The 15,389-nt window shown below is 38.2% G+C and overlaps 1 protein-coding gene across 1 annotated transcript in view; it reads right to left on the bottom strand.

Moving 5' to 3' along the window:
* Nucleotides 1-15,389, bottom strand: part of LOC107039405 (protein split ends) — a 139,876-nt gene that overhangs the window by 36,700 nt on the left and 87,787 nt on the right. The window contains 6 exon segments of the mRNA XM_029126197.1: nt 1,138-1,343; nt 4,417-4,732; nt 4,735-4,861; nt 10,334-10,432; nt 12,470-12,826; nt 14,785-15,204. Of these exon segments, the coding sequence (XP_028982030.1) occupies nt 1,138-1,343; nt 4,417-4,732; nt 4,735-4,861; nt 10,334-10,432; nt 12,470-12,826; nt 14,785-15,204 (1,525 nt within the window).

Raw genomic sequence — 15,389 nt, 5'->3', positions numbered from 1 at the left:
CAACGAGAACTACACAACCCCCGTGGGTGAGCTCTCCACCTACCCCCCGCTACCTCCAAACCTCCCAGAGAGGCCCGAATCAGTCAGCGAGAATGACGAGAATGGCAGGCCAGACAGAAGTTCTGATTCTATTGGTGAATCGAGTGGACACGGTTGTTACACCTGTGAATACTGTCAGCACACCTTCAAGTCTCACTACTGCTACAAAAAGCACGCGAGAAGACACCTTCTACCCACTGACAACGAAACTAATACGAGGACAGATGGAAAACGCAGGGAAGTTCGTTTGTTGGATCTCAATGTGCAGTACTACCCCTGCAAAATATGTGGCAGTAAATTTCCAAGCTACTACTTCGTTCACAAGCACAAAAAAATGTGCCATCCGAACGAAGTGGAGCGCAACTCGGAAGGGGAAAATAGCCAGAGTATTCCGACAACTAGTAACTCGGTTAAGACGTGAATTACATTGTGATTTAGTTGAATTATCAATAAAAGATTTAAAAATTCAGTAGTGAGGGGGTGAAATACAACAGAGCGGAACAAGTCGATTCTGATGAACTGTATAAATACTCATTTGTCTCGATAACGAGGGACTTCCGTGCTTCACTACTGAATTTATGTATAATGATTAAAGAGCAAAATGTTATGGTGCCAAAATGTCTTGTCGTTAGTTAAGGATTCCAATTATCACTCGTAAATTGATGAATAAATTGAATCGAGGTAAAATATCATCTGTTAAATTGAATTGAATGTACATTTGATTAACGATTAATAAGTTCCAGTTATTCCATTGTATTCCAATTGTTTCAATATTTCAAAATCAATAACCCATCGCGACTACCTCCTCGATACTCGGTAATTATTGTTGATTGAATTTTGTGTAAATACATCGAAAATACAAACTGTATATTACACGTGTCCCGGATTACTATGACCATATTCGTGGAAACCCAATGGTTTCGATTATATCACGCAGTAGGAATAATACTGGCATCTGTCCACTTGTCGTGATGAATATTACATTCAACATAGAATCCCAGGGAACGAAATATATTTTATTCTGGTGCAAGTGCAATTTCATCCCAGCAATTAATATTTCATAAATGTCAAATTTGATGTATTTGATGTGTGACTTACCAATTGGGTCAATTGTCTGGGCCTCCTCGTCACTCGTTTCCATTGGTGTTGCATGATTCTCCTTCTTGTCCTTCGTTCTACTACTCGTAACATTCGTCGCTGCTACAGCAGCCTGCTTCTTCTTGTCCTTCGTTTCAGATGTTTGTACCACTGTTTCATTTGCACCCACCACACTCACGCATGAATTACCACCCGAACTTTCCGTTCTGCAAGCAATGAATTTTGGTATTTTAGTGAAAGTTGAATTGAATGGATTTTATTATGTGAATTGTCTCGTGGGACGTTTTAACAGGGTATTTTGTCAGTTGAGAAAAAAATCCGATATTGTGGAGTAAAATTACTTGGATAATTACATAATTGGGGTTTTGTATGGGACAAAAAGCGCGCGTGTTGGTTTAGGATAGTGTTAAAAAAAAAGAATAAAATAGTGGGATTTTTTGTCTGACCAAAATACAATTTTTCAGTTTACAATTTGGTACAAACCATACTTATAGATTCAATCATTTTCAATCACCAAATTTGTGAATTAAATCGCATGAAATTTTTTTTTTCAATTACGAATATTTAGCTTCATTCAAATAACATTTTGCACAGAATTATTATTTTTTTAAACATTCGCTGTTTATAAATAAATCATTGAAATTGTTTAAACTTTCGGAAACATTTTTTTTTTAGGTATGAAATCGATTTCTGGTAAAATTCTGAATATGAATAAGTTTGTTACGATTCCGAACAAATAATTTTTATGGTGGAAAATTAATTTTTTATAAATTATTTATAGAAAATGTTCGAAATTTTCGAAAATTGCAATTTTTTAATTATTTCCAAAAAAGTTTATCAATCTCTCTCCAAAAGTAAACTTTCTAATGTTTTTCAGATTTGGAAAGTGTTTTCCAACGGTTCAATATAGAGATTCAAATTGAGATCTGCAAAGTTTAAATAATAAAATCCTTGTAACGACCCATGCCTCCCCCGGTATTCCCTTCCCTTTCCTTTCAGTTCTCGGGCGACAACCATTGATCGCATCCCAAAAACCCCCCATGCCCCTGCTAGCTCTTACTCTGTTCTCTCTCTCCTCTTTAATTTCTTGCATTCTTTCTTTGGTCATTTTCCTCAGTTTGGCTCTTTCAGTCTTATACATAGTTTTAACCCCTTTCTCATCAGCTCGCAGGTACTTTTTAAGGCACTTGAAGACTTCTGCTCTTTGGAATTTAACTTCATCCCCTAGCCATGCATTCTCATCGGTTTTATGTCCCCCCCCTACCCTCTTTACCATGCCCACGTCGAAAGCCACCTCTGCGATTGTTTCCTTTAGTCGCTCCCATCGCGCCTCTGTATCCTCCCCGTCGCCCTGAGCCACTTGCTTACCCTCAAGAAGGTTGTGGTATGTATCCTTCAGTTGCGATTTCCAGTCTTGGCCATGTTATATTAAGGGCCAGTTGCACCAAGCCCTGTCAGCCAAATAAATCACCAGAATAGATTTATGTTTGGAGTAAATTTATTCCGCAGTTGGAGAATTTAAGGAATTCACCGTAGAGTGCATAAATTCAGCCATTCGGTCGGGAATATCGACTAAATACTGCATAATTAGTGGTATTATTAGTAAATAATGATGAACCAGTCGATACCCCACATTGTTTGGTGAAATACCTTCGATGAACTTTCGATAAAAATTGATCCACAGATTATTCTTGTTTATTGCAACACTTAACTGAGATTTTTTTTAATTGGGCTTGGTACAACTGAGCCATTATCTTTTTTAATATAAATATAACATAACTGGACAAAATAAACGTTTTACCAAGTTGTCTTTATAAGGATTAGATTTTTTCAAAGTTGTTTTCAATAATGCGATTCAAATATTTATGAATAGATGAAATTCGCGTGGCGACGACTGATGACAATGAGATCCTAGGGGCTGGGATCAATTAAGATGATGAACGACGAGTGGATAACCGAACAAACAAATCCCACCCTCCGGCAACTAGTACCCATCGATTCCCATTACAATCATCTCGATAACCGATCATCCTCATTCTTCAATTCATAATTTTCTCTCTTAATTTCTCCGCGATCCACTTGAAACTCATCCTCATTTCAGCATCGATTAGAATATTAGAGTGATTTTTTTCCCTCATTTAATTACAGCGTACCCACAGGTTTGAGTAATGCAATCGTTAAACAGATAACCGAAATGAAAGAGAGGGGTAATGTGTGTGTTACCGTGGCTGTGTGGATGCGAAAACGATGAAGGGGGAGAAACTGACGGGGCAGAGAGGCATTGAGCGGGGATTGTTTGAACAATGATTATCTTCCGGTGGTTGGACACGCGGTTCAACCAATCTCGACGCACTTTTATGCCAATTAAAATGGAACCAGTCAATCGATGTATGATTTCTCAACTTCCATGACGAAAATTGGATTGCCATACAGAGTTAATTCTATTAGGGATGTTAATCTGTGCAATAGATATTCTCGAGATTATTGAATCTGTTCTCTAATATGATGATCACAAATCAAACAGGGAAAGAAATGAAAAGTCCACACAAATGTTGAAGAGTGAGTTGAAACGAATTGAGAATTCTTACAGTGATGGCTATTTTTTATTCAAACTTCGAATAAAAGTATCTGAAAAGTATATGTCATAATTAATTTCAATGAATTCTTTTAGTTTGATTGGGACGATGAAATATTGGAAAATGATGGAGTTCGATTAAATGTAATCTTTGAGGATATCCAAGACCTTTGATTCGATTTTCACTTATCAAAATTGTAAAAATTCATGGATAATCAGCAATAAATAAAATTACGTCCTCAAGAAAACATATTTTTTTAAACATTACAGTAAGAATGTAATGAGAGTTGTTTAAACATTTGAAACATTTTTTTGCATTAAATTGATTACTGGGGAAATTATAAACGAGTATATTCATAATTTCCCCAGAGTTCCCCTGAATTTTAAATTTCAAATATTTCCGTAATGAAGAGGTTTATGGAAATCCAGAGACTTCCATTAGAGTGAATTTCAGAGAAGTGTTTGTCCAAAACCTTTCAACATCCCAGATATTTCCAAAATAATCTGTCCATGAATTTTTGATTTTACTTGATTTTACGTTTTACTACCCCACGACTGAAATAATCGATAACATGACCCACATAATACCTTGAAATAACAAAATATTATTAAAGCATCCACTTTCAGACAAGACCCATCGAGTATACCCCTGAATCCTCAAAATATCTAAAGTATAAATACTCGTAAAACATGAATGAACGTACGATTTAGTGTCCTTCCCCGTCGTAGAATCCCCACTGGGGTCCTCCTTGACGTCCTTAACAGACTCCTTGGTATCATTTTTATTCTCTTTATTCTCCTTGTTAGCTTCTCTCGCCTCTTTGGCGCTCGACGTTGACGTTGTTAATACAGTTGTTGTCGATGTCGTCGTACTCTGGACGGAGGCAGCGGTTGTCACTATTCCCGTATCACTTGCTGTACCACTACTACTACTTGTTGTTACCGATGTACTTGGTTGTGAAGAACTAGGTGTGCTGGTTGTGGTTGTTGTTGTTGTTGTTGTTGTTGTGCTGTTGGTGGTGTATTCGTAGTAGTTGTTGTGGACGAGGTAGTGGTTGATGTCGAATTATTTTGGGGATTCTCTTGGGTCTTCTGTTGCTGCTCACGCTGCAGTCTCGTCGTTACACCTGTCGTTAATATATCTATCGGTCCAATGCTAGAACTACTATTGTTTACCTGTAACAAAGGAAGAGAAGTGAATTAATTGGTGGTTTGGTAGCTCGTTAGTATTTTAAGAATATTCAAATGGTAAAGTTCTTGCAATTGAATGAGTTTAGGAAAAATTTCGGACTTGAACTATTTCTGCTTCTGAATGGAAGTTTTGTAAGCGTTCAAATTTAAGGATATCCAAGTACTTTGGCTATTTTTTCTCCAGTAAAATGCTTTTCTAGTTTTGTAGTCGAGCATCAAAGTTTTCATTTGAGGCCCATATTTATTTTGTCTCATGTATACCCTCTCGGGTTTTTACATTTTGTTCCCCCCTTTCCCCCTTATGAACTACATATATGCTCCAATAGTATACAGCGTTTTACAATATTTTACATAGTACAGCGTACCAACAAACAAACAAGTGTTATTAAATCAGAAGAGAGAAAGTAAGAAAATTATAATCGTACGAATTAAAGTAGAAATTGCCCCATCCTTGGCCGTTTTTCGCTGAGGAATCCAGGGACTTGAATACACAGAGGCACAGGAGACACCCCTCGATGTAACTGGGTGTAACGCCGTTACCTTAACCGCGGGACACGCGAGGCCGCCACCCCCTCGCCGTCGGGCCGGTTGTCGGGAGTACTCGTAGTGTAGGCCGCAGCGCGTGAACTATTTTCCACCCCCCCATCACCTTACAATAAGAGGCGGAGAGCATAGAGAAGGGAGGCTCGGGTAGACGCAGAAGCTTGCCTATCCCTCCTCCATTCCCCTCATGAGTTTCTCCCATTCTCTGAAAAATTTACAGAGCTCCGGAATCGGCTCCCCCCCCAGCAGCTCTATAATTGTCTCCCCTCTTCCCAAAACCCTCCAATCATCCCATATTTCTTTGAGGACCCCCCCCTTAATCATGTCGCAGCTTAGGATGTGCTCCAGGTCTTCCCGCGCTGCCCCACATAGCCTGCAGCTCATATCTTTATACCCCTTATTCCCAGCCCTTCCCAGATTCCCACATCGCAGCCTAGCCCACATTACCTTATCCCCCCAGGTGACCCCCTTTTCTTCCCAATAACAGAAGTCTTCCCCCACCGCGCGCAAAAACTTGTAGTCAGGGTTAAATTTTGACTCCCGTATTTTACGCGAATCCTTGGACCTAACCTTCTCCTCCCCCCTCTCCAGGTAATCCCCCACCTTTTCCCTAAAATCTTTACTCTCCAGAGTCCCTTCCCCCAAAATTCCCAAAAATTCCTCACCTCCCCAATCCCTCAGCGCATCACGTACTTCCTTGCCCCACGCCGTGGGGTTCGAGTTCCCTAATGCCCTGAGTTCCTCCTTGAGAGCAACCCTCACCATTCTATCCTTTTCCAACTTGCTAACTCCCCCCAGAAAGTGTAAGGCTCGGCGCCTGGTCTCAAAGATGAGACTCTTCGTGCCACTCTCCGCTCTCCACAGATAGTCTGGTGTGTTCCTCGTGACCCCCATCCCCATCTTGACCACCCTCCCGTGTACACTTTCCATTTCCGGTCTCTTGCTCAACCCCCATATCTCCGTCCCGTACAGCGCCCCAGATTTCCCTAAGGTGTTGAGCACATACAGCCTACTCTTCAGCGAGCGTAACCCTGCTCTCGTCGCCACCCCCCAGGCTGCATTTACCGCGCGCACCCCCTTCCCCGCCATTTTTCGAATGTGCTCTCCATAGGCATTTTTCGCCGAGAACCAGAAACCTAAGTACTTGAATCTGCTAACGACCTCCACCTCCCGCCCATAGATTTCCCATTTTTCCCCCTTCTTTTTCCTACCCCCCCGGTTGAAGACCATAATCTTAGTTTTGTTCACGTTGATCTCCAGTCGATTTGATCGAAAGTACTTTTCGGCCGTGTTTAGCATGCTCTGCAGTCCCGCCTTATCATCCGCGACCGCCACGATGTCATCCGCATACTTTAGGCAGAATACCTTTTCCCCCCCTAATACCGTGCCCCCTTCGCCCTTTCCTTCCCACTTGTCATCAATATCGTCAACAAACAAGTTGAAAAGTATCGGGCTTAGAGGACATCCCTGTCTCACCCCCCGTACCGTGGAAAATCTCCCAGTGATGCCTTCTCCCGTGATGACTTCGTTCTCCGACACCCTGTATATGGCCTTGATCATGTCGTAGAAACGAGCTCTTATTCCTACCCGCCATATCTTTTCCAATAGTAAATCCCTATCTACTGTATCGAAGGCTGCCTTCAAATCGATGAAAGCAGCATACAGTTTACCCCCCTTCCTCTTAAAGCTGTTCCCAATGAGTGAATTCAGAATGAAGATCTGTTCCCTGGTACCCCTACGCCTTCGGAAGCCGCCCTGGCTCTCATTCAACTTGCCCTCCTTCTCCAGCCAACACCCCAATCTATCGGCCATAATGCTAGCTAGCAGTTTATACCCTAGGTTCAGTAACGATATTCCCCTATAATTTCCCACGTCATTCTCGTCCCCCCCCTTATGAATAGGAAATATGCGAGCCACTTCCCAACCCTTCATCAATGAACCCGTTTCCCACCCCTTCTGCGTTACCTTCCACAGCTCTACCTTCCAATTTTCCGGGAGATATTTCAGAAATTCTCCGGCGATCTCGTCTTCCCCCGCAGCTTTCCCGTTTTTCAAGGCCTTCAGCGCCCCGCAAAATTCAGCGTAGCTGATGTCCCTATCTAGGGCCTCTACCTCCATCCACTCTTCCATTTTTTCCCATTCCCGATCTTCGTCCCTAGTCAGGTCCGTTCCCCCCAAGATATTGCCCATATGAACGACCCATGCCTCCCCCGGTATTCCCTTCCCTTTCCTTTCAGTTCTCGGGCGACAACCATTGATCGCATCCCAAAAACCCCCCATGCCCCTGCTAGCTCTTACTCTGTTCTCTCTCTCCTCTTTAATTTCTTGCATTCTTTCTTTGGTCATTTTCCTCAGTTTGGCTCTTTCAGTCTTATACATAGTTTTAACCCCTTTCTCATCAGCTCGCAGGTACTTTTTAAGGCACTTGAAGACTTCTGCTCTTTGGAATTTAACTTCATCCCCTAGCCATGCATTCTCATCGGTTTTATGTCCCCCCCCTACCCTCTTTACCATGCCCACGTCGAAAGCCACCTCTGCGATTGTTTCCTTTAGTCGCTCCCATCGCGCCTCTGTATCCTCCCCGTCGCCCTGAGCCACTTGCTTACCCTCAAGAAGGTTGTGGTATGTATCCTTCAGTTGCGATTTCCAGTCTTGGCCATGTTATATTAAGGGCCAGTTGCACCAAGCCCTGTCAGCCAAATAAATCACCAGAATAGATTTATGTTTGGAGTAAATTTATTCCGCAGTTGGAGAATTTAAGGAATTCACCGTAGAGTGCATAAATTCAGCCATTCGGTCGGGAATATCGACTAAATACTGCATAATTAGTGGTATTATTAGTAAATAATGATGAACCATCGATACCCCACATTGTTTGGTGAAATACCTTCGATGAACTTTCGATAAAAATTGATCCACAGATTATTCTTGTTTATTGCAACACTTAACTGAGATTTTTTTTAATTGGGCTTGGTGCAACTGAGCCATTATCTTTTTTAATATAAATATAACATAACTGGACAAAATAAACGTTTTACCAAGTTGTCTTTATAAGGATTAGATTTTTTCAAAGTTGTTTTCAATAATGCGATTCAAATATTTATGAATAGATGAAATTCGCGTGGCGACGACTGATGACAATGAGATCCTAGGGGCTGGGATCAATTAAGATGATGAACGACGAGTGGATAACCGAACAAACAAATCCCACCCTCCGGCAACTAGTACCCATCGATTCCCATTACAATCATCTCGATAACCGATCATCCTCATTCTTCAATTCATAATTTTCTCTCTTAATTTCTCCGCGATCCACTTGAAACTCATCCTCATTTCAGCATCGATTAGAATATTAGAGTGATTTTTTTCCCTCATTTAATTACAGCGTACCCACAGGTTTGAGTAATGCAATCGTTAAACAGATAACCGAAATGAAAGAGAGGGGTAATGTGTGTGTTACCGTGGCTGTGTGGATGCGAAAACGATGAAGGGGGAGAAACTGACGGGGCAGAGAGGCATTGAGCGGGGATTGTTTGAACAATGATTATCTTCCGGTGGTTGGACACGCGGTTCAACCAATCTCGACGCACTTTTATGCCAATTAAAATGGAACCAGTCAATCGATGTATGATTTCTCAACTTCCATGACGAAAATTGGATTGCCATACAGAGTTAATTCTATTAGGGATGTTAATCTGTGCAATAGATATTCTCGAGATTATTGAATCTGTTCTCTAATATGATGATCACAAATCAAACAGGGAAAGAAATGAAAAGTCCACACAAATGTTGAAGAGTGAGTTGAAACGAATTGAGAATTCTTACAGTGATGGCTATTTTTTATTCAAACTTCGAATAAAAGTATCTGAAAAGTATATGTCATAATTAATTTCAATGAATTCTTTTAGTTTGATTGGGACGATGAAATATTGGAAAATGATGGAGTTCGATTAAATGTAATCTTTGAGGATATCCAAGACCTTTGATTCGATTTTCACTTATCAAAATTGTAAAAATTCATGGATAATCAGCAATAAATAAAATTACGTCCTCAAGAAAACATATTTTTTTAAACATTACAGTAAGAATGTAATGAGAGTTGTTTAAACATTTGAAACATTTTTTTGCATTAAATTGATTACTGGGGAAATTATAAACGAGTATATTCATAATTTCCCCAGAGTTCCCCTGAATTTTAAATTTCAAATATTTCCGTAATGAAGAGGTTTATGGAAATCCAGAGACTTCCATTAGAGTGAATTTCAGAGAAGTGTTTGTCCAAAACCTTTCAACATCCCAGATATTTCCAAAATAATCTGTCCATGAATTTTTGATTTTACTTGATTTTACGTTTTACTACCCCACGACTGAAATAATCGATAACATGACCCACATAATACCTTGAAATAACAAAATATTATTAAAGCATCCACTTTCAGACAAGACCCATCGAGTATACCCCTGAATCCTCAAAATATCTAAAGTATAAATACTCGTAAAACATGAATGAACGTACGATTTAGTGTCCTTCCCCGTCGTAGAATCCCCACTGGGGTCCTCCTTGACGTCCTTAACAGACTCCTTGGTATCATTTTTATTCTCTTTATTCTCCTTGTTAGCTTCTCTCGCCTCTTTGGCGCTCGACGTTGACGTTGTTAATACAGTTGTTGTCGATGTCGTCGTACTCTGGACGGAGGCAGCGGTTGTCACTATTCCCGTATCACTTGCTGTACCACTACTACTACTTGTTGTTACCGATGTACTTGGTTGTGAAGAACTAGGTGTGCTGGTTGTGGTTGTTGTTGTTGTTGTTGTTGTTGCTGTTGGTGGTGTATTCGTAGTAGTTGTTGTGGACGAGGTAGTGGTTGATGTCGAATTATTTTGGGGATTCTCTTGGGTCTTCTGTTGCTGCTCACGCTGCAGTCTCGTCGTTACACCTGTCGTTAATATATCTATCGGTCCAATGCTAGAACTACTATTGTTTACCTGTAACAAAGGAAGAGAAGTGAATTAATTGGTGGTTTGGTAGCTCGTTAGTATTTTAAGAATATTCAAATGGTAAAGTTCTTGCAATTGAATGAGTTTAGGAAAAATTTCGGACTTGAACTATTTCTGCTTCTGAATGGAAGTTTTGTAAGCGTTCAAATTTAAGGATATCCAAGTACTTTGGCTATTTTTTCTCCAGTAAAATGCTTTTCTAGTTTTGTAGTCGAGCATCAAAGTTTTCATTTGAGGCCCATTACAATGATTTTATTATTTAAACTTTACAGGTCTGAATTTGAATCTCAATATTGAACAGTTAGAGAATATTTTAAAAATCTGAAAAGAAATTAGAAAGTTTACTTTTAAAGGCAGATTGATGAAATAATTTTAAAAGTGCAATTTTTGAAAATTACGAGAATTTTCTATAAATAATCTATAAACAATCAATTTTCTACCATAAAAATCATTTATTCGGAATTGTACCGAATTTATTCATATTCAGAATTTTATCAAAAATCGATTTCACGTCTAAAAAAATAAGATTTCCGAAAGTTTAAACAATTTCAATCATTTATTTATAAACAACGAATGATTAAAAAAATAATAATTCTGTGCAAAATATAATTTGAATGACGCTGAATATTTGTGATTAAAAAAAAAAAAATATTCACGCAATTTAGTTGACAAATTTGATGATTGAAAATGGTTGAATAATCTAGTGTGGTCTGTATCAAACTGTAAAAGATACTTGGATATCCCTATGAATTACGTGAATTACTACAAAAAATTCTGTTTATAACTCAGTAGCGAAGCGGTAAAACAATTTATGTCGACTTGACCCCCAGCTAAGTTTTTCAGAAATATTTCTAAATCTACGAGAGACAGTGAAGTTTTCGTCAAGACCTTTCTTATAGCTGTCATTTTGAACTACAAAAAAGGTTCTGAGAGAAATTCTTCTATCTTCCTTAAATTCCGAGATATTCATCGAAAAGCAACTGCCCCCAGAGCGAAATTTTCTTTTAAGTCACATTTTTCATCCAATCTAAAGCATAATTGGATTGATTTCCTCGTATATCAACTCCTTCATTGGGTCATTTACATAGCTGTACATTTTTTTCTTATATACCTAGTAGTATACATATCCGTCTTATTGCATTCAGAGTTTGTTACATCGGTATTTGGTTCGTTGGAACATTCTCTATTGAGTCACCGCAGGTATTCTCATTTTTTTTGTTTGATTTTTATAGCAGTCTATTCACATGACAAAATCAATGAACTTTCAAAAGAATAATTACAAGTTGTCATTATGGTATTCATTCATCCAAATCTCCCACGGCCGAAGAGAAATTCATTTTTTTTTTATGACATTACGTCGTTTTTCGTATCAGTTTATAATTTGGCATTTGTTATTGGCATTTGTTATTGGCATTTGTTATTGGCATTTGTTAGAAACAAGTGCATAATTGCATTTTTTATAAATGAGTGTAATCATTGTTGCTAATAAATTAACAATTTGCTTGCGAATGGGTTTTCTTTTCATCAAATCTTGTTTCACTATTCTCTTCTTCTATTTTTTTCATGACATAGTACAATGATCAATTGAAATGTCATAAAAATTTTGCGTATTATTTTGTTCTGTCAAATGTTTCTACATTCAGACCCTCTCAAGACTCGAATTCCTTTGATATGAAAAATTCGAAAAAAAATGGAGAACAAAATTTGAGTATGTATATTATTAAGACATTTAGAGAGATTACGTAGTCTTATAATTTTATAACATAAACAATGCAAATAATCCTTTTCGGCATGAGTATTATTGTCTACTGTTCATTTTATTAATTTCACTATTAAACTTTATATTTATTTAAACTGATCCTGTAATTGTCCGTATACTGTTGGCTCTCTCCGAGATAAAAATGAAACCATAACACAAAAAATTGAAAACTTAAATTTGAACAATTGCAAGTCTTCCATTTGGCAGACAAATCTCAAAAAACACGATATTCTCAACAAAATGACAAACGACGAATAAATATTTACCTTATTGTTAGGATTATTTCGAGAGCTACGCGTTCTCTGTCGCGACTTTCGCAACAATTGTTTATAATTTTCAGCTTTTTTAGTGAGGTAGTAATGATGCACGCAGTCAGGAACTGATTTGTGTTCTAAGTTTTGAGCTATAGCTCCAAAATTCTTGGGATGCTGTAGATATTTCTCTTTGAACAATTCATGCTCAACAGCACTCCAAACATTTATCAATTTTCTCTCGCTGTGAAGTGCCTCCAGCTCCTCAGGTTGTAGTAAACCATTTCTATTTTGAAATGCAATTCTCCTTTGTTTGGCATCGAGCAGTAACGGTGGAATAACAGCGTACGAACGCATCTTCTTATCCTCCATCTGGAAAAATGTCATTGAGCAAATTTATTACTCCTGAGTTTCTTCATTAATCGGCATTTTTTTTTTATTTCTCCCCCTCCCATTGCTTCACACTGATCCTTTGATTTTCATTCTTTTACGATAGAGAACCTTTTTCATTCCCTTTATAATAAAAAGTGAAAGAAGAAAATAGCACGTTACTAACCTGACGGGTGGCAATAGCTTTTTTTAACTCTGCCGATACCTCTTCCTGGGGAAATCAGTAAAGGTAGTAAAGGAATCTTCCAGTGAAGCATTCGCAAAGTGGCGTTACCGTAAGTGTTGAAATATAACATAACTATTATATGTAGAGAACCGACAAACGTGAATATAATATAGTGTGTCAGCACTGATAAACATTTTTTTTGTCAATATTGTGTTACACGTGAAGGTGAAATTGTTTTTACTTGTAATGTATAATCAAGAGAACATTTGATAACGTCATTCATGAATTTGTTCTCAATTTTGCTTTTGGTTTTTCGTCAACGAAAGGTTCCCAGCTGAAGCTCTATCCTCACTCTGACTTCGTCCAGTGGAAATGCAGTCAGTGCACTGAATCTCCCGAGCATTTGTCAAAAAATTTTCATTAGAAATAGTACTACAATGAACCAACACAAGCCAAAAATAACGTGAATTCATTGTTTTTAGTGTTTTCTCAAACGTCACTCCACCCAGCTGATGGTATGAATGTTAATTTTTATGTGAGCAATCGCGGGGTGAATATAAAACATAAGCGTGAGAAGTTTTTTACTAAATAAAAAAATTTTTAAAGCGAGTTAGTTTAGCACCAGAAGTTTTTCAGGCTTGGGATAGGCAAAAGGGGATGGGCGAGGTGGGGAGACAGGATCAGGTACACTGCGTAGTGTCATTAAGAATCAAGTAACGTGCTTGTTTCTCTTCACTTTCCCGAAAATGATCTCTCACCAGGGAAAAATCCATTTAAAAGTAATTTTACCAGTTGGAGTGATTCGATCGATTTGAACATTCGAAGATATTTATTGTTTTCAAGATATTCGGAAAATTTTCGAATAAATACTCCCTTCAACTTGGATGTCCATGGGACCTATCCACTGGAGTACTATGCAGAAGAAAAAAGTTTCCATTTCTCAGAACCAAGGTACTGAATTTACTGAGAGTAAGAAACTTAGTTTTAGTAACACCATCCCTGATTCGGTATTGAAAATCTATTAATTTCAAGTAAGAAAAGTAAATGAAGAAATTTTGCATTCGTGAATAAAAAAATTTCAAAAGGAATGAAATTCTGGATTAATTGAATATTAATTTACTGTTGACTGATTATTAATTTCAGAGCAACTAAAATCATTAATTCACGAATCAAGATTGCCTTGAAATAAAAGGAAATGTGTTTTAATTTAAGAACAATTATACTGAATTCCAAGAATTATTGAGCATTGAAACTTTTTTTTCTCATTATTAGGGATAATTCTATTGAAATCAATGAAAATTTCAATCTAAACCCCTATTTTTTTGCTACCTAGATTTCAGAACAACAGAGTTCTGAAATTCAATCTAATAATTTTTTTGGTTCCAAGAAGAAAAAGAGTGTTGTTAGAACTGAACAGTTTTTACTCATAATTAAAAACAATAGCAATTCGAGTCTGCACAGCTTTTGACACTGAATAAAAACAAGTTTCAATGACAAATTGTAATATTTTTCGTAATAATAAAAAAAAATCCGAATAACCATCGACAAGTAACATTATACCGATCGAATCACTTCAAATATCCGAAGCATTGTCCAATGATGATTAATTTCATCGTAATTAAATGAATTTTTCAGAAATCCTTCCTGCCTGACTCAATAAACTCTTCTCAGGTCTTCTTGGGTTCCTCAAAAAAATCAACAACTTTATGGAAAAAATTGTTATCAAAGAATAATTAAAACCGAGTGAAGACTGTTATTTTGTTAAACCGCATACCTCCTGTTCCTGAAGCCCATCCATAATCTCCTCAAGATCAGCCTCGCTCTTGATACGAGCACCAACCCTGTTGAAACGCTCCTTGTCCTCCCGTTGTTTCCTCAACTCCGGGAATACCTTCTCGAAGAATTCTCGATTTTTCGCCTCCTTGGATTTTCTCTTCTGCGCTGACTCTAGCCTCTCGACCTTGCGATGCCACTCTTGAACGAGTATCGCATAAGTCTGAGCCTGTTGTCGATGGAGTGAGGCACGTTCTGAGTGTTCCCTACGTAATCTAGCAATAAGTCGTGTTCTCATGCACGTCTGATGCCTCGTTTTGTTCTCTTGATAGACATCTGTATCTGACGGTTGATTGTACAACGGCAGCTCTACCTTCTGTCCTAGCCTATCTAATAGCCGATGCGCCTCTTCCGCTTTTTTCTGTAGAAACAAAAAATGCATCAAATTCCCTGTGACGTTCAATTTGAATGGAAAAAATTTTTTTGCAATTTAAGAATTAATTTCATGGCTAAGTGAAGAAAAAGGGGAACTTTTTCTTGTTACAATGCACGAAATAATTCCATAGGGAAACCTAGCAAATTCGATAGAAAATTCTACTGGACTTC

This window comes from Diachasma alloeum, unplaced genomic scaffold (genome assembly GCF_001412515.2).
Source record: "Diachasma alloeum isolate Michigan unplaced genomic scaffold, Dall2.0 Dall_scaffold_00299, whole genome shotgun sequence".
NCBI lineage: Eukaryota > Metazoa > Arthropoda > Insecta > Hymenoptera > Braconidae > Diachasma > Diachasma alloeum.
Note: the sequence above shows the minus strand (reverse complement) of the source record. Positions and strands in the feature narration are given on the sequence as shown.